General features: G+C 37.1%; 1 protein-coding gene across 4 annotated transcripts in view; it reads right to left on the reverse strand.

Moving 5' to 3' along the window:
* The window catches only part of PCGF6 (polycomb group ring finger 6), a 36,705-nt gene that overhangs the window by 14,116 nt on the left and 5,171 nt on the right, over positions 1 to 17,418 (reverse strand). For 3 of the 4 annotated variants that reach the window (XM_052799073.1, XM_052799072.1, XM_052799071.1), the window contains exons 6-9: positions 17,009 to 17,117; positions 13,060 to 13,087; positions 9,781 to 9,879; positions 3,468 to 3,554 (exon numbers count right to left, since the gene is read on the reverse strand). In XM_052799073.1, coding sequence (XP_052655033.1) covers positions 3,468 to 3,554; positions 9,781 to 9,879; positions 13,060 to 13,087; positions 17,009 to 17,117 — 323 coding nt within the window. The remainder of the gene's footprint in view (positions 1 to 3,467; positions 3,555 to 9,780; positions 9,880 to 13,059; positions 13,088 to 17,008; positions 17,118 to 17,418) is intronic. The other variant, XM_052799074.1, reaches the window with a different exon arrangement.

Here is a 17,418-nt window from a genome sequence, read left to right on the forward strand (position 1 = left end):
AGCTCATTATACCCATCAGTGGTGCAGATCTCTGAGAAGACCAGTTTCACACAAGTGAAAATAACTAGCAGCTTGGATCATGTTGCATTTGTGCAGCAAAGTGGAGGATGGTAATACAGGGAAGAAATTATATTCCCATATAGTTAACAAAAAGCTTCCTTCCTCAGCTACTTGATGAAACTCTTAATTACAGGCAGATCCTAATGCTTGGTAACAAAATTGAGCCTTTCAAAAATTTCTGTCATTGTCTTTGATCTCTCCTTGCAGTAAGTTCCACAAGTTTTACACTGTTTTAAAAATTAAGCAAAAGTTGCTTCTTTTTATGTAAATTCTTTGCAGCAAATTTTTTTGGTTATTTTCCCCAAACAGAACTAAAAATCCTATTTCCAGCTAATTAGAAAGATTCAACCAACCACCCAATTTCAGAAATGTTAAAATATCTTGAGATCTACATGATTAAACAAGATTTATTCCCAATTTTTTTTTTAGCCTTCTACTAACTACTCAGAAACTAACATGTTAATTGTTTACATTCAACCACTAAAATTAGTTGCCTATTTACTCCAATTAAAACAACCCAAACAGGTTACTATGGGTCCAGTATCAGGAATATTTATTTTACCATCAGATCACACTTGATCTTCCCACACTTGTTGGAAAGGCACACAGTTATTCAGAACAGCTAAAATCCTGCTAGCCTGCACCTATAGGAGACTTCAATTTACTGAGCCTCTAACATATCACTACACATTGTTACTCAGCAGGAAAAAAACCCTAACACCCCAAATCTTCATAAAACAATCTTGAGCATTTAAGAACCATTCTAGAGGAGTAAAAGCCCTTAAAAAAAAATCACAGTGATTATGGTCCAGAAAAATAAATCACACACAACGTGTTATGCTGCACTGCATTGGAAGAAACTTCCAATGTAAATGCTGCCAAAGAATGCATGTTAAAATTAAAGCCTTTGGCAGAGAAACTTATCTGCATTTTTAAAGTCACTTTTCTCAGCAAAAAGAATAACTGCTGACATGAACGAACTTGCAAGTGGAAAATGCGATTCAGAAAAGCAGTTATTTTTCTTCTCTAACAGTGACTGTACTCATTTAGATAAAAACCCCAATGTTTATTCCTTTAAATGACTTTGTATTGCATAAGTAGCTACTGAAGCTATTTTCCTAGCATGAAGCATCTACAATGAACCTCAGAAAATGGTAAATGACAACACCAGTTTTGAAGAGTGTTTCAGCATCCTAGTGAGAGCTATTCCGGGCATTCCAAGCTCCAACACTGCTTTGGAAACACTGGAAGGTTATGATGGCACAAGATACCCTTGGAGCTTAATGCAAAATCCATCAAATGTTCCTCTGTAGTTGTAGTCTCACTGGGCCAGGACAATCATGCCCCTCACTGAATTTCAGATCTTGGTGAAAAAGAAACAACCCTTACCATTTTTAGACTCGACCTATCCTTTTTTTTTTTTCTGGATAATTATCTATCTAAAAACATTTTCCAAGGTTTTTTAATCCTAGAAATGCATCCTCTTGATTTCTGAAAAATAATGTAATGTGAGACTATAAAACATGAAAATGTCACAATTATTTCAATATCAAAAAAGAAGCAACTGTGGTTTATTTGCAACGTTCCTACTGTAACTATTTGGCATCCTAAGAGGTTTTGTAACAAAATGAAGAAAAATAAGGATGAACCTGATCTTTCAAATTTCCTGGCAAAAGTGACTATGAAAGCACAAGACTTCAAAAAAAGCAAAGATCTTTTTCCGTTTGCCCAACAGAGCAGGCTTGCAAGAATTCATCACTAGCATACTGATTTTGTAATAATGAGACTTGAAACGTCACTGGAGAACGTATCCCAAGACAACTGTTCTCTTTGTGGAGCTGCTGACTGGTACTTAGCCACTAAACATCAATCAGGGAGACCCAATTCTGACAAGAAATGAAAGACACTAAACTTCAGCTAGGCAGATCCATGTCTGACAAGAAATGAAATCAATGCAGTTTTCCTTAAAGTGCTTCCCCAAGAGTATTTTTCATACATGAAAAGCTTTTGTGCTAAGATGAAGTCTAAAAGCATGTACATTCGACTATACCCCTGGACTGAGAAATAAATCATCCCCCTGCTATTTACTGAAGCTTTTAGTAGAGGGCACTTCCATCACTATGTGTTGATTGCTATATTTACTTACAATGAACTCATTACACTAGAAGCAAGTTTGTTACCAGTGCCAGCTTCCTCCTGGTTTCTATCCCCTGCTCCCCAAAGCGGGTTAGGTTACATTTTAATTTTTTTCTTCATATTATTATATAAACAGCTACAGCATCAAGTATGGCATTTATTCCCTTTGACTGCAGAAACTGAGGTACACACCACAAGCCTCAAAGATTTTTAATGCCTGCCAACACTAGCATGAGCCACATAAGTGTGCCCTGACTCTGGGATCCCTCCTAATTACGCAAATCAGGTACAGGTGATGCAACGTCCAAGATACCTCAAAATCTGCTTTGCACTTCTTGCCCCTGACACAGAAGCCCTCTTGTAGCATGAAAGGGCTCAGCAGGAAATTTAAATGTAACAGATTGTGCATGTGTGCACAAACAAGTCAAGGAACTGAATTTGCTACTATTTTAGCCCTTCTGCCATCTGCTTAGATGACTTTTCCAAGTAAAATTCCAATCTAAATCCTATTTCTTCCCACTGTATTAAACATTAACTTCTCAGACCTCCAAGTTTAGATTAATACACAGTTCACCATACATCGCAATTTTACATCTATAGCTTACTATACACTAGGCACACTACTACATTGTTTTTGGTGCACTTCTAAAATGGTGTGACCCTTCCCATTATAAAGATGCTTGAAAAGATTCCCAAGGGAATAAAAAAAAAATGCCTTCTTATTTGCAGAGCCAGTAGCACTTAAGACAGTAAGTTATCAACAAGAAATAGTTGGCTAAACACTCATGCTGTGACCAGGACCAGTATAATATGCATCAAGCATATTAATTGCATTCATTACTCTGTATCTTTGGTTTGTGCTTTTATGAGCAAGTTTATTCCCCTGACCCAATCACAAGGCTAGCCTTATTTGGGATGCTTCAGTCCTTTGATTTCTTGCAGAGATGCTATCACCAGGGAGGAAAACAAGGAACGTTAATTGAAAGAAAAGCTGGTATAATTTATCACTGATAAGATAGCAACTTGTTTTGGAATAGAAAAAAAAAACCCACAAACCCCTTATATCCAGAGCATCATCAAACCATCAAGAACGCTCTTAGCACATGGTACACTTCTCAACTCTATTTACACTATACAAAACATTTTGTATAAGCTGGAGAGATTTTCTAAGTGACTTCTTCAGACAAGTTGGTGCTACCTAATAGCTTAAGAAAGAAGTCTTCTATTCTAAAATAGAAAACCTGGAATAAAGGCCCAGCTGCCACGCATACCTGTACTGCACTCTCTCCTATGGCTTGACGAATTTCCCTCAGTGTCTGGTAGTGTTCTAGCAGGTGATCACCACATATTATGTCCACCTGTGAAAGAATACAAACATGGTCAAGTTCAACCTACCTTTGGACTAGCAAAACAGTATCTAAGTCCTTTAAATTTGATTAGAAGAATTCAATTCCAGCACATTAGACCATCTTTGTTGTCCAAATGGATTTAGCATGCAAAGCACTATTGCACTGGCCTAATGCCTCCCACCCCACACCCCTGACCGGGGGCTGACTTCTGGAATAGAGAGGACAGTTTATTGTTTCATTCTGTTTGGCGCGTTCACTGAAAAAAAGCTGTTTAGTAATAGTTGTGATAAATGTAATGGAAATTTAGATAATGTATTAAAATGATCCCACAAACATCTAGACTCATTCACCAGTTGCAAAAGAGGGCAAGTTGTTGTCAGTGCCACTGACGGAAAGTCAGCCATTGCTATCCTCATTCTTACCTTGAGTGAGAAAACATGAATAAGTCTGCTTAATATGACTGGAAGAAGTGTTTTAATAGAAAAGAACAGCTCACTGTATGCCACTGTCAGCAATTATGTCGCACAGTCCTCCTTCAAAATGCAATCAATACTTCTGTGATGCAAGTGAAGGGTATACTCAGCAATTCTAAGCAATGTACTCTACTGCAGCTTAACTACGTCAATGATGTCTGCAATTCCAGAGGAGGCACTTTTGTTAAGTAACTGCCCACAAAAACAGTGATTTAGGGAAAAAAAAGAAATCCTAATGAGGTATTCTGAATCCCTTGCCTTGACTATTATGAAATATAAGCTTCTTTGTAAAGTTACTACGAATTTACTGCACATAATGTAAATCCAGTCTCTAACATTCCAAATTAGAGCAGCTAACACAGCACTGTTTCACTCTCTACTGCAGCTTGGTTACACTTTCCTTATGAGCAATTTCTAGATATGGAAATGAGGGCTCTCATCTGTGAATTACAATGATGAAACCTCAAAATTAAAGTTAAGAGCATTAACAATGAGCTTTCTGCAAGGAAAACATCTAAGCTCTGCCACTGCAGTAGTCAGGGAGCATACTGCAATATCATTACGTATTCTCTTATATGGCCACTTTTCACTACAAAATGCACTCTGTGCTTCAGCTATTCAATTCCCCTGGATTTATGCTCTTCTGCATGCTGTCCCACTATCTCTCGTTCTTCATGAAAACATTTAGGAAGATTTATGCCTCATGCTGGCAGACCGCCTTGTTCTGAGAATTGGGAACACAGGAATTCTACTCCTTAGAGGCTCAAAAAGGGCTAATTTACTTCACCATCTGTAGAGTATGAGAACGATCTAGAATACTCCATTCATGTTAGGTTGAATCTTAATGTGTGGAAGATGTAAACTGCTTAGTATTACTTCTGCTTTTAGCTTCTAGAAGGAAATGAGCAAGTAAAAACTAACCTGGATGTAACATTAAATATTGATTAGATATTGACCCATATATACACACACATGTATGTCTTTAACATCAACATTTGATGTATTTAACACAGAACCTGAAAGAAATATATTTCTCTTTCTTTTTGAAAGCTGGTTACACTTATTTCTGGTGCTTCCCATGCCTCTAAAGTTATTACCGCAGGAGGATAGATATGTCTGTTTTGCTTTCCGGTGATATACGAGTTTAATTACATCTGCTTTATAGGCTTACTTTTATAATTTTTATACCATAAGGCACTGAAAACTCAATCCCATTCCCACTGAAACATATATACATATTTTATATATTCTATAGAAGTAGAAAATGTAATCTGTTTGCCCAATATAGGATGCAAACAGATACAGTGACAACTGCTGACAATCTTTCAAAACAGAATCAGAATGCTTGCCTGAAAATATTCTACTGTTGATCCTGCTGCTCCAGTTTCAAAGGGTAGTCATTAAAGATCCAGTGTCTTCTAATAAATTGAGAAGAGTATTTCACATTTACTGTGTTGAGTGCTCTGAATACCAAATGCCTAATCTCCTTATTCCAGCACCAAAGCCTGAATTTCTGCCTGCTAATTGTTATGCTAGGATTCATTCTATAAGGACAAGAGAATAAAACATACAATGAAAAAAATCCCAGTTCAGTGTGAAAATCAGTTGCAGAATGTGTCTCTCAGGAATCCTTGTGCCATACAGGAATTAATATATTCCATTACAAAAAGAGACACTAGCAACACAAATGCTATGAATTTACTGAAATTTTAACTGCCTGGTAAAATTGAAGCCAGCTAGTACTGATAGCTAGTGAGACAGCAGTAAATATAGTTTGACCTTTTGCTGAAAGGAAACATGAAGGTGTAGCTGCTGAATACTCACTCAGTCACTTCTGTTAAAATTCTTATTGAAATAAAGTAGCCTTTCCATTATGCCATTTATTTTCTTTAGGTGGCATGTTTGCTGTTAGAGCTATTTCTCTAAAAGCCACAATAACAGACAATTATAAATTAATACTCGCCAAGTAAGACAGAGATAAAAATGGAAAACTTTCATGTAAGGGACATTCCACATAAGATTCAACCCAAGGCGGAATTTGGCCCAGAAAGCAGTAGACCTCAATCAATAGTTTCTATGCCAACCCATTCTATCCAGGGAAGGACAAGGAAAACACAAAGTTTTAGAGATTGACATGAGTATTTGGGCTAGTTATTCAAAAAGCTTCCAAAGCTTTCCACTTCCTCTAGCTGCTATTTACTTTTCAAAGGTATCATATACTTCTATTCCAGGGCCTAAGACTGGCATAAAGAAATTACATCAACAACTACACTGTATGAGCACAGACTTTCTTCCAGTCTTTGCCCAGGCTGCAGTTTATGTACACACACTTTCAGGAACACACATCTAATTATGGAACATTTCCATTCCATAAGCTACATTAATGCATTCACACCAGCTGACCTGGGAGTCTTTCAGCAGTCTCTCTTGTCCTTACAGAATGAAAGGCAAGAAGGGATAATGCTGCTGCAGGATGACCTCAAAGGAAATAACATTTTAAAGAAAACTGCTCATTTTCTCCCCACTCTTCAGCAGAATACTAACTATACAGCTGTGCATCAGATGTTGAAGCCAAGTACCTAAAGGATTCCAAACACCATAGCCTGTATTTAGCTCAAATTAAATGTTACCTACTTAGCTATTACTAGCAATTCCAGTTGCTCAAAAATTATTTTCACAATCCCCCCAACAAATTCCAGCAAGAATATTCAAGAGAGACCTTGTAAGTAGAAATTTAAACACATACAGAAAATTAATCATTGCCCAAAGCATAGAGATCAAAACAAAGCACCAGAAAGAGTAAACTACAGTCTGTCAGCTCAAATGGTAGATAAAAATAAACCAAGCCTTAACCTTTCAGATAAACTAGGAAATTTGAATCATAATCCATTTGCACACTCAAATACATAAGTCTGAAAATAATTTGAGGCCTCAGACTAGGAAAAAAGAACAAAGGCAGTGGCTTCAAAACTGCTTTTTAGACTTGTATATATACTGTCACATGAGTCGGCTTATTTCACATTTTCATTAACCTCAATCCAATCCACTTGTGCAGGTCAATGAAGAAGGGCAAATATTAGCTAATATTGCAGGCGAACAAATTAAGTCAAAGAGGTCCAAGTACAGTCAGTAGTTCAGGAGAATGGGTAACATACTTTCTATCACTTGGTCACTGAACCAGCTCTAACAGTGAACAAGTAAAACATTCTCAAATAATACTTTTGCAGACTGTCAAACTAAGATGATATTCAGTAGGAACTGATTGCATTCATAAAATAACCACACCTAGCGTCCTTACTAGAAGTTTCAACAATGAAATCAAGAATGTAATTAAAATACTGAGGAGAGAAAGGAGGAAAGACTCTGTGCCCTCCTTACAGTCAAATCTTTTCAATCCCAGGTAAGGCACAATTAAACACTGTGGCAGTAAGTTTTCTGTAGATAAATGTGGGGAAAAAATACTGTGAATGCAATGCATTTTAGCTCAATAGGGCCTGAAACGCGCGTTTCTGAAAGAAATTTCCTAGCTTCCCAAGGGAATCTAGTTCTTAGACTTTAGTGCCAAGCTGAGTGCACCAAACTCATGACATCTTATATAAAAATTGATTATTTTAGGTAATGAAGAACTGGAGAGTGTTAGAAATCAAGACTAAAGAAGTAATATTAAAAAGAGAAGCTTGTTGTCCTAAGCTAGTATCTATTTCTTCTTTAACATACTTTGGGGAAACCTACAGGAAATTAACCACTGCAGTCCTCAACTCTCTTTCAAATTTCTACAGCAAACTGAAAAAACAGCCAAGCACTCTCTACATTTATATTCTTTGCACATATGATTTGCAACCTATTTCCCTAAATTCTTCTGCCTGTGCTTATTTATATTCAGGTTCTCCTTAATTTTGTTTTACAGTTTCTGTTTTATTAGCCATCCTGGGAAGTTGGAGTAAGACATGATTCATTAGGCTTCATCATCTTCAATGACATTATCTGACATCTCTTTTGCTTTCTGCATGTTTACCAGCAAACCATCAGCTTCAGTTCTGCATACTACAATGAGAAGATGAGAGCTCAGTACATATACTCCTTTAATCTTAAGTCCCATAGGACAAAGAAATGATCACAGGATAGGAAAAATAACTCCTGCTTAATTTCCCTAATCCTTTAAAAACAATCCTGAACATCTTCAAGAAATTAGTCATGATTTGTGGCATGAAAATTGATTACAGGTTCCCAGTGACCAAAAAAATACTCGCTGAAAAAAACCAATGGGTGCAGATCAGTTAAGAGGGGAAAAAAAGGCAGCCAAAAGATCTGACTGTAGAAGAAAGCAGATTTAACATTTCCTCCAGACAGGCATGGCTTGCACAGAAGAGACCAAGAGATTAAAACTAGCCAATGATTGTGCCTTACTCCAAAATGGCAAACTGGATACTAGCAGAGATAAAAGTTACTGGGTCAGCATCAAGCAACATCTTGAGAAAGGAAGTCTACGAAATCATCAGCTTTTGAGACACAGTAACATTTACCAACAGTGGATCATACCGTCTAGTGAAGTCCAAGCAGGAAGTAACTCATCGGGGAAAAATTCTCGAGTTATGTCTATTAGATGATCTCAAGATTGCAAAATCTGAAAGACATCTAACACACAGGCCTAGCTTGATTTTGAAAGATGGGTAACTGCAGTTTCCATTATGGATGCTCAATGTTCCTCAAAATTGAGATTCTGATGTACCACTTAAGAAAACCCAAACAAACAAAACAATTCCTTTCCCTCAAATAAACAACTCAATTAATGCAAGAAGTTTCTCTAGCCCCATTTTGAGGATACTTTTACTTGATACAGAGTATTAAGTCACCACCATCTGAAAGCTACAAAGAAACCAGCAAATGAAAATACATTACCTCCTCAGAATGATGAATAATTTATATCTGATTTACTTTGTCACCACTGAAAAGGTAAGCGGCATGAATAAGTACTCATTACTGAGGCACACAGTCATGCTGTATTGTCTCAGACAGTTACTGCTGTATGATAACACAGCCTTAACTCCAAAGCCAGCACTTAAGTTCCACCATTTGCCTATTCACATCAGTATCAGCTTGATTTACCAGTAACTGACAGCTTTAAGAATTGTTCACACATTACAGAACTCCTGCACCTTCTCAGCTGAATGGTTGCTGAAATATGTTGAAGAATTGAAAACTGGTTTTGACATGCAATTCCTATCAACATGGTTGAGAAAGATGAAGTTACCATATTCTGCTCCTTTGAATTCTTATTTGGAGGCAAAGGCTTACATTTGCATTCATACCTTTCAACACATCCATCCGCAGTACCATTCTTTCTTAGCCCTTGTTTGCTCCTTCAACATTCAGTTAAATTTTACTGTTACTCAGCTCCTACCTGTCTCTGCCTTCATATCCTCCCACACTCACACACCTTCCTGTCTATATACTCAGTTTTATCTTTGAAACAGCGGTATCTTTTGGTTTTGAATTTCATCTGCTGAGATCTTACGTGGCACTTTAGAAACTTTGTACAAATAATAAAGTATTATAATGAAAATTTACACATGTTGCAAACGAGTTGGGAGAGTTGTTCCTTGTGGATCACAACATTTCAAACATTTCATTTTTTAATCCTTACTGCATTAAAAAAACCTAACATTACTTCTAGACCCTAATGAACAATGGAAATGTTCTCTCTGAAGTGCAGGCATCACATTCATACAGTGAACTTTTAAGTGCCACTACAAGTGGCATACCTGACAAGTAGGGTCCAGATCCATTTTTCTTCTGAGGAATTTCTCCACATGTCCAATTGTTGCCTCCCCTGAAACACGCACAAACTTCTTTTCCAAAGGCTGCAAAGAATAAATGTAAGATATTAAGAAAATGTACATTTTCAGCCATCATCGCTCGTAAACCCCAAACCCAATAACACAAGGAGACAGCTTAAATTTTTGGACCCTTTTCTGATCTACTTCCAGATTACATCATAGGGAAAGGACTAAACATGTATTAAGACTCCAACTTCAAACTTTCAGCTGTTTAAAACAACATTTAAAAATAACCAGCTACTGACTTCAGTCCTATTTCACTATTGAAGTACCGGAGTTCCTTAAGTTTTCCCCAAATCAGGCTTGCGTACCAAACGTGATTCAGATAATTACACCATATCATTTTATAATGCAAGGAGCTTAAGTCCTTTAGCATTCTAGAAGTATTATGGCTTGGGCTGCAATCAACTTAATAGTCCATGAAATTCCAGAATCAATTAAAATATACTACTATGCAGAACACAAGGGCAAGACTGGTCTGAAATCTTTTTGTATCATTTCTAAATACTTTCACAGCAAGGACTGCAACAACAAGACATTTGTTACGCCAGCCTCAAAAATTTTAATGGGTTTCTCTTCTACAGACAAAATTTTAAACAGTTGACTGGTGATATGGGCAGCTAAGCAAAGAGGCACAAAGGCAGAGCAGATGACTGCATTCAGTGTGATAAATGGATTACCTTTTGTGTCAATTAATTGGATTTTTATGTTGACTTCTGAACAGCTGTGATTCACTATCCAGGTTCATCATATTCCTTCAATTTGAAAGAAGGGTCAGAGGGTCATGGACTGCCCTGAATTCAATCATGAATTTAAATATGTATCCATGATAACTGTGGTTTTGGAACAATAGTTTGATTTATTCAGGTACCAGAGCTAGAAATGACAGTCAGACCTGATCTAGGGAACCATGCTGCTGCAAGCTTGATGATGCTGAATTTATGCTTGCTGCATGTATAAATCACAGTTTATGGCCACAGACCTTGTAACCTGTTCTCTCCCCACCATCCCCACTTAAAAAAAAAAAAAAAAAAAAAAAGGTTGAAAACCCTTCATATATGAAGTTCAACATCCAGTTCAGAAAAATAAGACAGAAAACCAAGTAACTGCAGACAGAGCAATGCTAAAAAATGGATCAGGGTATGTTTTCTGAGAGGTGGACATGAAAGAGGATTCTGAAGGTTGATGAGTAAACCTCTTGGTCATGAAGTGGAATAAAAAAAGCATGAAGATATAAAGTGTAGTGAAGAAAATAAGGATAGAAAGGAAGAAGAGATAGAGTGAAGCAGGGGGTTAACATACAGCAAGGAATTTGAAAATGCTGTAGAAAAATACCAGTTAAAAGATGTGGTGTTTCTTAAAACTCACATAAATGATACAGAAGTCTAAATATGCACATAAGCTGAGTGGCACTTTAGTCTATGGATAGTAGGATTATTTACAGCATAGAACTGTTCACTGTGAGTAATGGTGGGCAGTCTTTCATCTTCAACATCCTCAGAACACTAGAGTTAAAGTGAGCAGGAATATTTATGGTTTAAAAGGGGGAAAAAAACCCCAACCCCCCAAAAACACACACAAAAAAACCCTTTCCTGAATCACAAACACTCCTTAACGATGTTTGAGCCAAGTATCTTTTTTAAAAGGCAAAACTATTTGCACTGGAATGGCATGTTTCAGATGAAATAAGTGTCTGATACAAATTTTAGTATTACAACACATTCGTTAATAAAATGGTTGAACTGCCCTACAGTCATTCTTATGTGGCCCAAGATGAACAGGATAAAAAACAAAGCAGAAAGAAGGGCAAATATGAGACAGGAAGGATGGGAGGCGATACAAGGGCAAGAAGAGGAAAAAATAGCATGAAATGTAAGGGTAAAAGGAAGAAAAAATGTTGGGTAGGTGTGGGGATGTATCAGATGAAGAAAATTGACTGCAGACATTCTCAGGAACATTGCCCCCCTTCTACAGATTAACTTGAAACTATACTCACATTTCAACTCTGAAAATTCTTATTTCTGTATTTGAAAGTTTGAAATTGCCTCCTAAGCTCTGCCATAACAAATATAATGACTATTAAAAATAGTAGGAATAACTGCAATCAAAACTAACAGTTCAGATTTGTGCCTGAAAATATATTGATTAGAAATCAACTCAGCTGAAAACATGAAGGAAATTAGTAAAAGGGTACAACCAGGCCAATTCATGTTTAAGCTACTAACAAGCTTTTTTCTCAAATTCTTCAACAGTAAAATCTTCCTGCTAACTGTACCAGTTACGTGTCTCATATTCTGTTATTCTGTGCCATTCCATCTTTTGAGTCCTACAATTTCAATACAATGAAAAATTAAATGCAACATGTACCGAGTAATTTTAAATTACATCTCCTTCTTGCCCTTGAATAGAGTCTTGTTTTCTAAATGTTTAGCCAAAATAGTGGAATGACACACTCTAAGCATCTCTAACTGCAGCATATGAGATCGTGAAGGCAACAAACAATATGCAGTTCCTCTGTGAATTTGTACTGAAGCAGCTCACTAAGATGATCTGTATTGGAAGAGCAGCCAAATTCTTTAGCAAGGATCAGGAACACTATTTCTTGTTTAGCAGAACAGCCACCGTTCAGACAACAAACACTGTTAGTGAAGGGATGGAGAAAAGAATAAGCTTTCTGCTGGCTAAGGAAGTGTATTGTGCTGTCTAGACAATTTGTATTTTTGTTTTGTTATATGTTTAAGCACATAGCAATTTATTATACTATTGTTATACCTCAGGCTATGCTTCCTGTGAATAACCTATGCAAGCTTTCTGCTACAGTTAGAGAATCTTCTTAAAAAAAACAGTATTTTAGACAATGCCTACTCCTTTGTTTAGGATTCTAGTAAAAGCCATAGTAGTGCACCCTTTGGAGAGAGATGCAAGAATAACAAGCTGGAGTCACCTAGGTGAAATTTCATCAGTATCATTCCCATACTCCCACCAAAACTTTAATTATGTAGCCTCTGAAGCATTCTTTTCCTATGCTGTGACGCTATACAATAATAGGTTTGAAAGTACACTGTAATCCAAGGTTGGTTATTACTATGCTGATGAAAGTTCAGGCTGCACTCAGTGCAAGAAAAATGAACTAAATTAAATACATTCAGGTTACACATATTTCTAAAGTAAATTGTAAGAGAAAAATTCAAATAATATTTGTACCTTAAAATTCCCTGTGCCTTCATTAGCTCTGAAAAACAAGAGAAGAGTAAACACAGTCTATATTGCTAAGGTTTACAGTTATTAACACCCTCAAGCTCTTTATTATAATAGTGACGTATTGATTTAGTAGTCCAGCATATCAAGCTTATTTTCCAAATGAGGCTCTTCCTTTCATTAAACTCTAATACATGAAATATTAGACTGAATTTATGTATCTTCTTCTCCTGCCCTTTATTTGGTACACCAATTTTTCTTGTGAATTCAGCTATTTATGACTTTAAGGTTTGTCTACATGAAATGGAAAAAACCACCCCACAGCCTAAAGCCATTTTTAAACACAATGTAATATTCATTTTCATAGGAGTAGGCTGTAATATTAATGCTGCTTAAACATCTATACTTCATTATCCTTGATACTTAGAACTTTAACAGACAGTACCTAAGAAGTTGCTAACAGAACATGCCTAACCACCAAGAGGCTTTCGGGGCTGGTTGTAGGCTTTCCAGACTATTTATATCACAGGATTAATGCTGATGCTATCTAGAAACTCAGGAAAGCAGCAGGTGTTTCTCTGGAAGGTGGAATACACACAAAGGTGGCAAGTGACCAAATTCTCAGCTGGCTTCAACAGAGGTTCATTGATTTGCACAGTCTAGGCATGTGATCTACTACTGATCACCTATACTCCACACCTCCATCTTTTAGTGCAATGTATAAATTTCTCAATTATTTCAGCCCAATTCATCACATTTCACTATTCTTGCATTGCATTAGCAAGTATGCACATATGAGAGTTAAAAATGCACTATTTCATTGCACTGGAGAGAGTAAAAATCAAACCACTGTAAATCGACTATACTTCTACTGACCATTTGATATAGCAGACAAATGTATTTGTAATGTTTGTGCAGACCACACATTAGCATGGCACTTCAGGTTACCATAACTGAGTATCTCCACCTCTAAATATGTACCAGCTCTCAGACAGACTATCATCAAATTCTGCCACTGAAATGAAATTTAAATTTACTAAGAAACAAACATAGAAAAACTTTTCTACTACCGCTGTCATTTTCTTTGATACAGTTCCACAGCAACAGGCAACTAGAGAATACAATCTAAAGACACAATATAGACACTCAGACTTTCAAAGTAACAATTTCTGCTGGCTGGTCCAATCTATTCTAAGTTTTCTTTATCCAAAATGCTTTCTTAATCTCTCATCACCAAGACAAACTCTTTTGATTTTGAGTGTTGAAGAGGAAAACGTATTAACCTTTAAACATATAAAGTATGAAAGAAAATGAAAGGTTAAAAAATTCACTAAAATAAAATGCAAAGATGATGCTGTTAGGCCATCGTAGTTTTTTTGTTAGAAACATTTTGTGCTTCCCTCCATGTAAGTAACAAAACCACAGTGGACAGTTTCACATAGTATAGATGGTACTTGCACAATATTACCTGCTTTGCTGCCAACACTGGAATGGAAGCTTGAAATAAAACTACCAGAAAAACAAATACAACAACACAGACTCAAAAGTCATCTTGTTTCACAGACAGGCAGATACACGTTTACTAGTTTTGAGGTCTAAGTTGCCTGACATCATCTTCTTGCTTTGAAAAAACAAAAACATACGTACTGAGAATCACAGGAGGGGGAAAGTAACCAGGAGACTTTCACAGTGGAGGTCTAAACCGAAGTACTTTCACTACAGTGAGTTCAAACTGTATCTAATCCAGCAGTCAAGACAATCTAAGGAAGCTTTCCTACAGAGTCACCAAGTGTTCCAACCTGAAAGGAACATCCTTGGAACGAAAATCTAATTGCCTGTTTTAAAAGTCATTTTACAGTGAAATTATCATTGAGAAAGATGCGGGGCTGTTGGTATAAAAGCATGTGCCTATGCCCCTTCACTCCATATGCTCCCTCTGCCACCTGCTGGGCCAGCAGAGCAGTGGCTGGTACCCATCATGGGCCCCAGAACAGGCATCCTTCACACTCATACCTAGATGGTAACTTCATAAGATACAGTCACAGCCAAGGCAATAAAGTAACAGCATATAAATTCCTAACCCAACAAAATGTATGGTAAATAGCTTTAGATTTACTCTTTTCTACTGGATTTTAGTCAAAGCATTTTACCTTATGTCTGTATATATCCATTTAATCACATTTTACCCAACGGGGTGTAAAGCATGCCTGAGCACCCAGTCACTGGGACCCTGTACTAATTACATCATGTGTTTTATACCACATTCATTAAAGGGAAAAAGCCTTTTTAAGTACAATTAAAAACTATATTTAAATTAAGTTTCAAGTGTACAATACACAAAGGTCACACGCGGAACAGCCATATAGTCTTTGCTTCCCTCCCCTGTTCAACACACGGCTCTTGGCTTTACTTATGACAATCCTGCTCTTAATGTAAAAGCATTAATTTCCTCAGTCTCATTTCTTCAACACATGAATGTATTTCCATACCATCCTACTCAACAGAATGGCAGTATAACACCTTGTTTAAATGGAAGAACCTGAGACAGACTCTGCTGAAAGGTATCCAACAACTTCAAGTGCCAAATTTGAGATATCCAAGATTGGGTTCGTCTGCAGAACACTTGATACTACAGTTTTAGTCATGACTCCCCCTGCTTTCAGCTGTGCTTGTGAGCATTCAGCACTTCTGCAAGTCAGGCATAAAGAAAATGAACACTGAAATTAAGTCAGGTATGCAGATTCACGAGGTCATTCTATAGCACAGTCAGGCATTGTTCCCTAGAGGTTTAGCTCTAAGACCTTCTCTTTTCTTTCTGCAGTCCCACTCCTCATCCATTTAAAGAAATAAAGAAGCCACATGATAGGCAACAAAGATAAAGCCAACAAAACAAAAAACCACACGCCACCTCCCACCTGACCAAAATTTACCCATGGAGGAAATTTGTTCTGTACTCTGAATAAAGTGAGATGCAGTGACGACACTGGACATAACATAAAAAGACTAGGACATGATATCTACAAAAGAGTGAGGTTGAATCAAGATGGTATGCTTTGCTGCTAGAATTTCCCAATTTCTGAGGGCTTGGTTTTACATCATGGTGTACTAGTTTGCTATGATTACATATCAGAGTTCTCTGAACATTTTGTTCAGACAAAGTCAGGCCAAAAGCAGGCACAATCTGGGTAGAAGGGTAAGAGCCACACAAAGGTCAAGCTGCTTCCCATGCACAATTGACGTTCTGCACTGTGTGGTGCTAGCAGAGTAGTTACAGCTTTCAATCCTTTCTCAATTACCCTCTCTCAATCACTAACATATAAAACTGTATATGGTCAAAGCAATACAATTTCTCCTCTTGTGTTTCTGAAAACAGCTCAAGTGTTTGGGCTGGATTTCTGCCTTCCCCAATTCATGGCTAAAGGTGACTCCTCATACAAAAGCTTCAGCATCATTCATTCAAGTCTGGGAAACTGTCAGGCAAAGTTAATAGTAGACCACATTATTACTCCCACCTATAACCTTTAGAGGAACACTACTCTTGTTGCCCAGGTTGCAGCTGCAGTCCCCGAGTTACATGATCAAGTCCTAGTATAGTCAGCATTAATGGTACTGCCAGCTACAGGGATTAAGGAAGTGTAAGAGACAGGTATTTCATTCAGTTTCCTGAGACTACACTACTTTGTTAAAAATAAAATAAACACATGTAAATTATAAAACTACACTTTTTAGGAAGTTATCCTCATAGGAAGACACCTTACACATGTAATTATCTGCATCATCTAGCTATGCATAGCTGGCTGTCACTATTGCACTGTAAGTTAAAACCAGCTCCCCATTGCTATTTGAGGTGGAGGAAATGCACATTCAGTGAAAACTAAGAGCCAGTTAGCAGTGCAACACGCACAAGCAGCACCCTCACATCAGCCACTTGCTCTTATATTTGCCCACAACTCACCCAATGAACTCCAGAAGTATGGAGATGTCAAGTTCTGGTGGGATCCGGAACACAGAGCCCAGAACTTTTCGAGGTCTTCCTCTGCTCACTGGAACTGGCTGTGGGACAGCTAAAATATTCAAATAGCCAAAATGCAAACACAACTTGAAATAAAAGCAGCATAGGATGCTAAGATGCACCAAGCAAAACAGATGAGCTCATAAGGAAAAAGAACCCATGCAATTAATTCTATTTTTTTTTTAATTACTAAATTGTCTCTTTACACATTTCATGCTGTGTATCTGACTCAGCATTTTATTAGCTTTTAGCATGGCACTTCTCCAGAGAGCTGGTTATTTGATAGTAAGACAACAAATAATTAGAATAACCCCTCATCTTTCAAAATACTTTGAAGTTCTTATTTTACTCCT

The sequence above is a fragment of the Harpia harpyja genome, chromosome 10, assembly GCF_026419915.1.
Source record: "Harpia harpyja isolate bHarHar1 chromosome 10, bHarHar1 primary haplotype, whole genome shotgun sequence".
In the NCBI taxonomy this organism is placed as follows: domain Eukaryota; kingdom Metazoa; phylum Chordata; class Aves; order Accipitriformes; family Accipitridae; genus Harpia; species Harpia harpyja.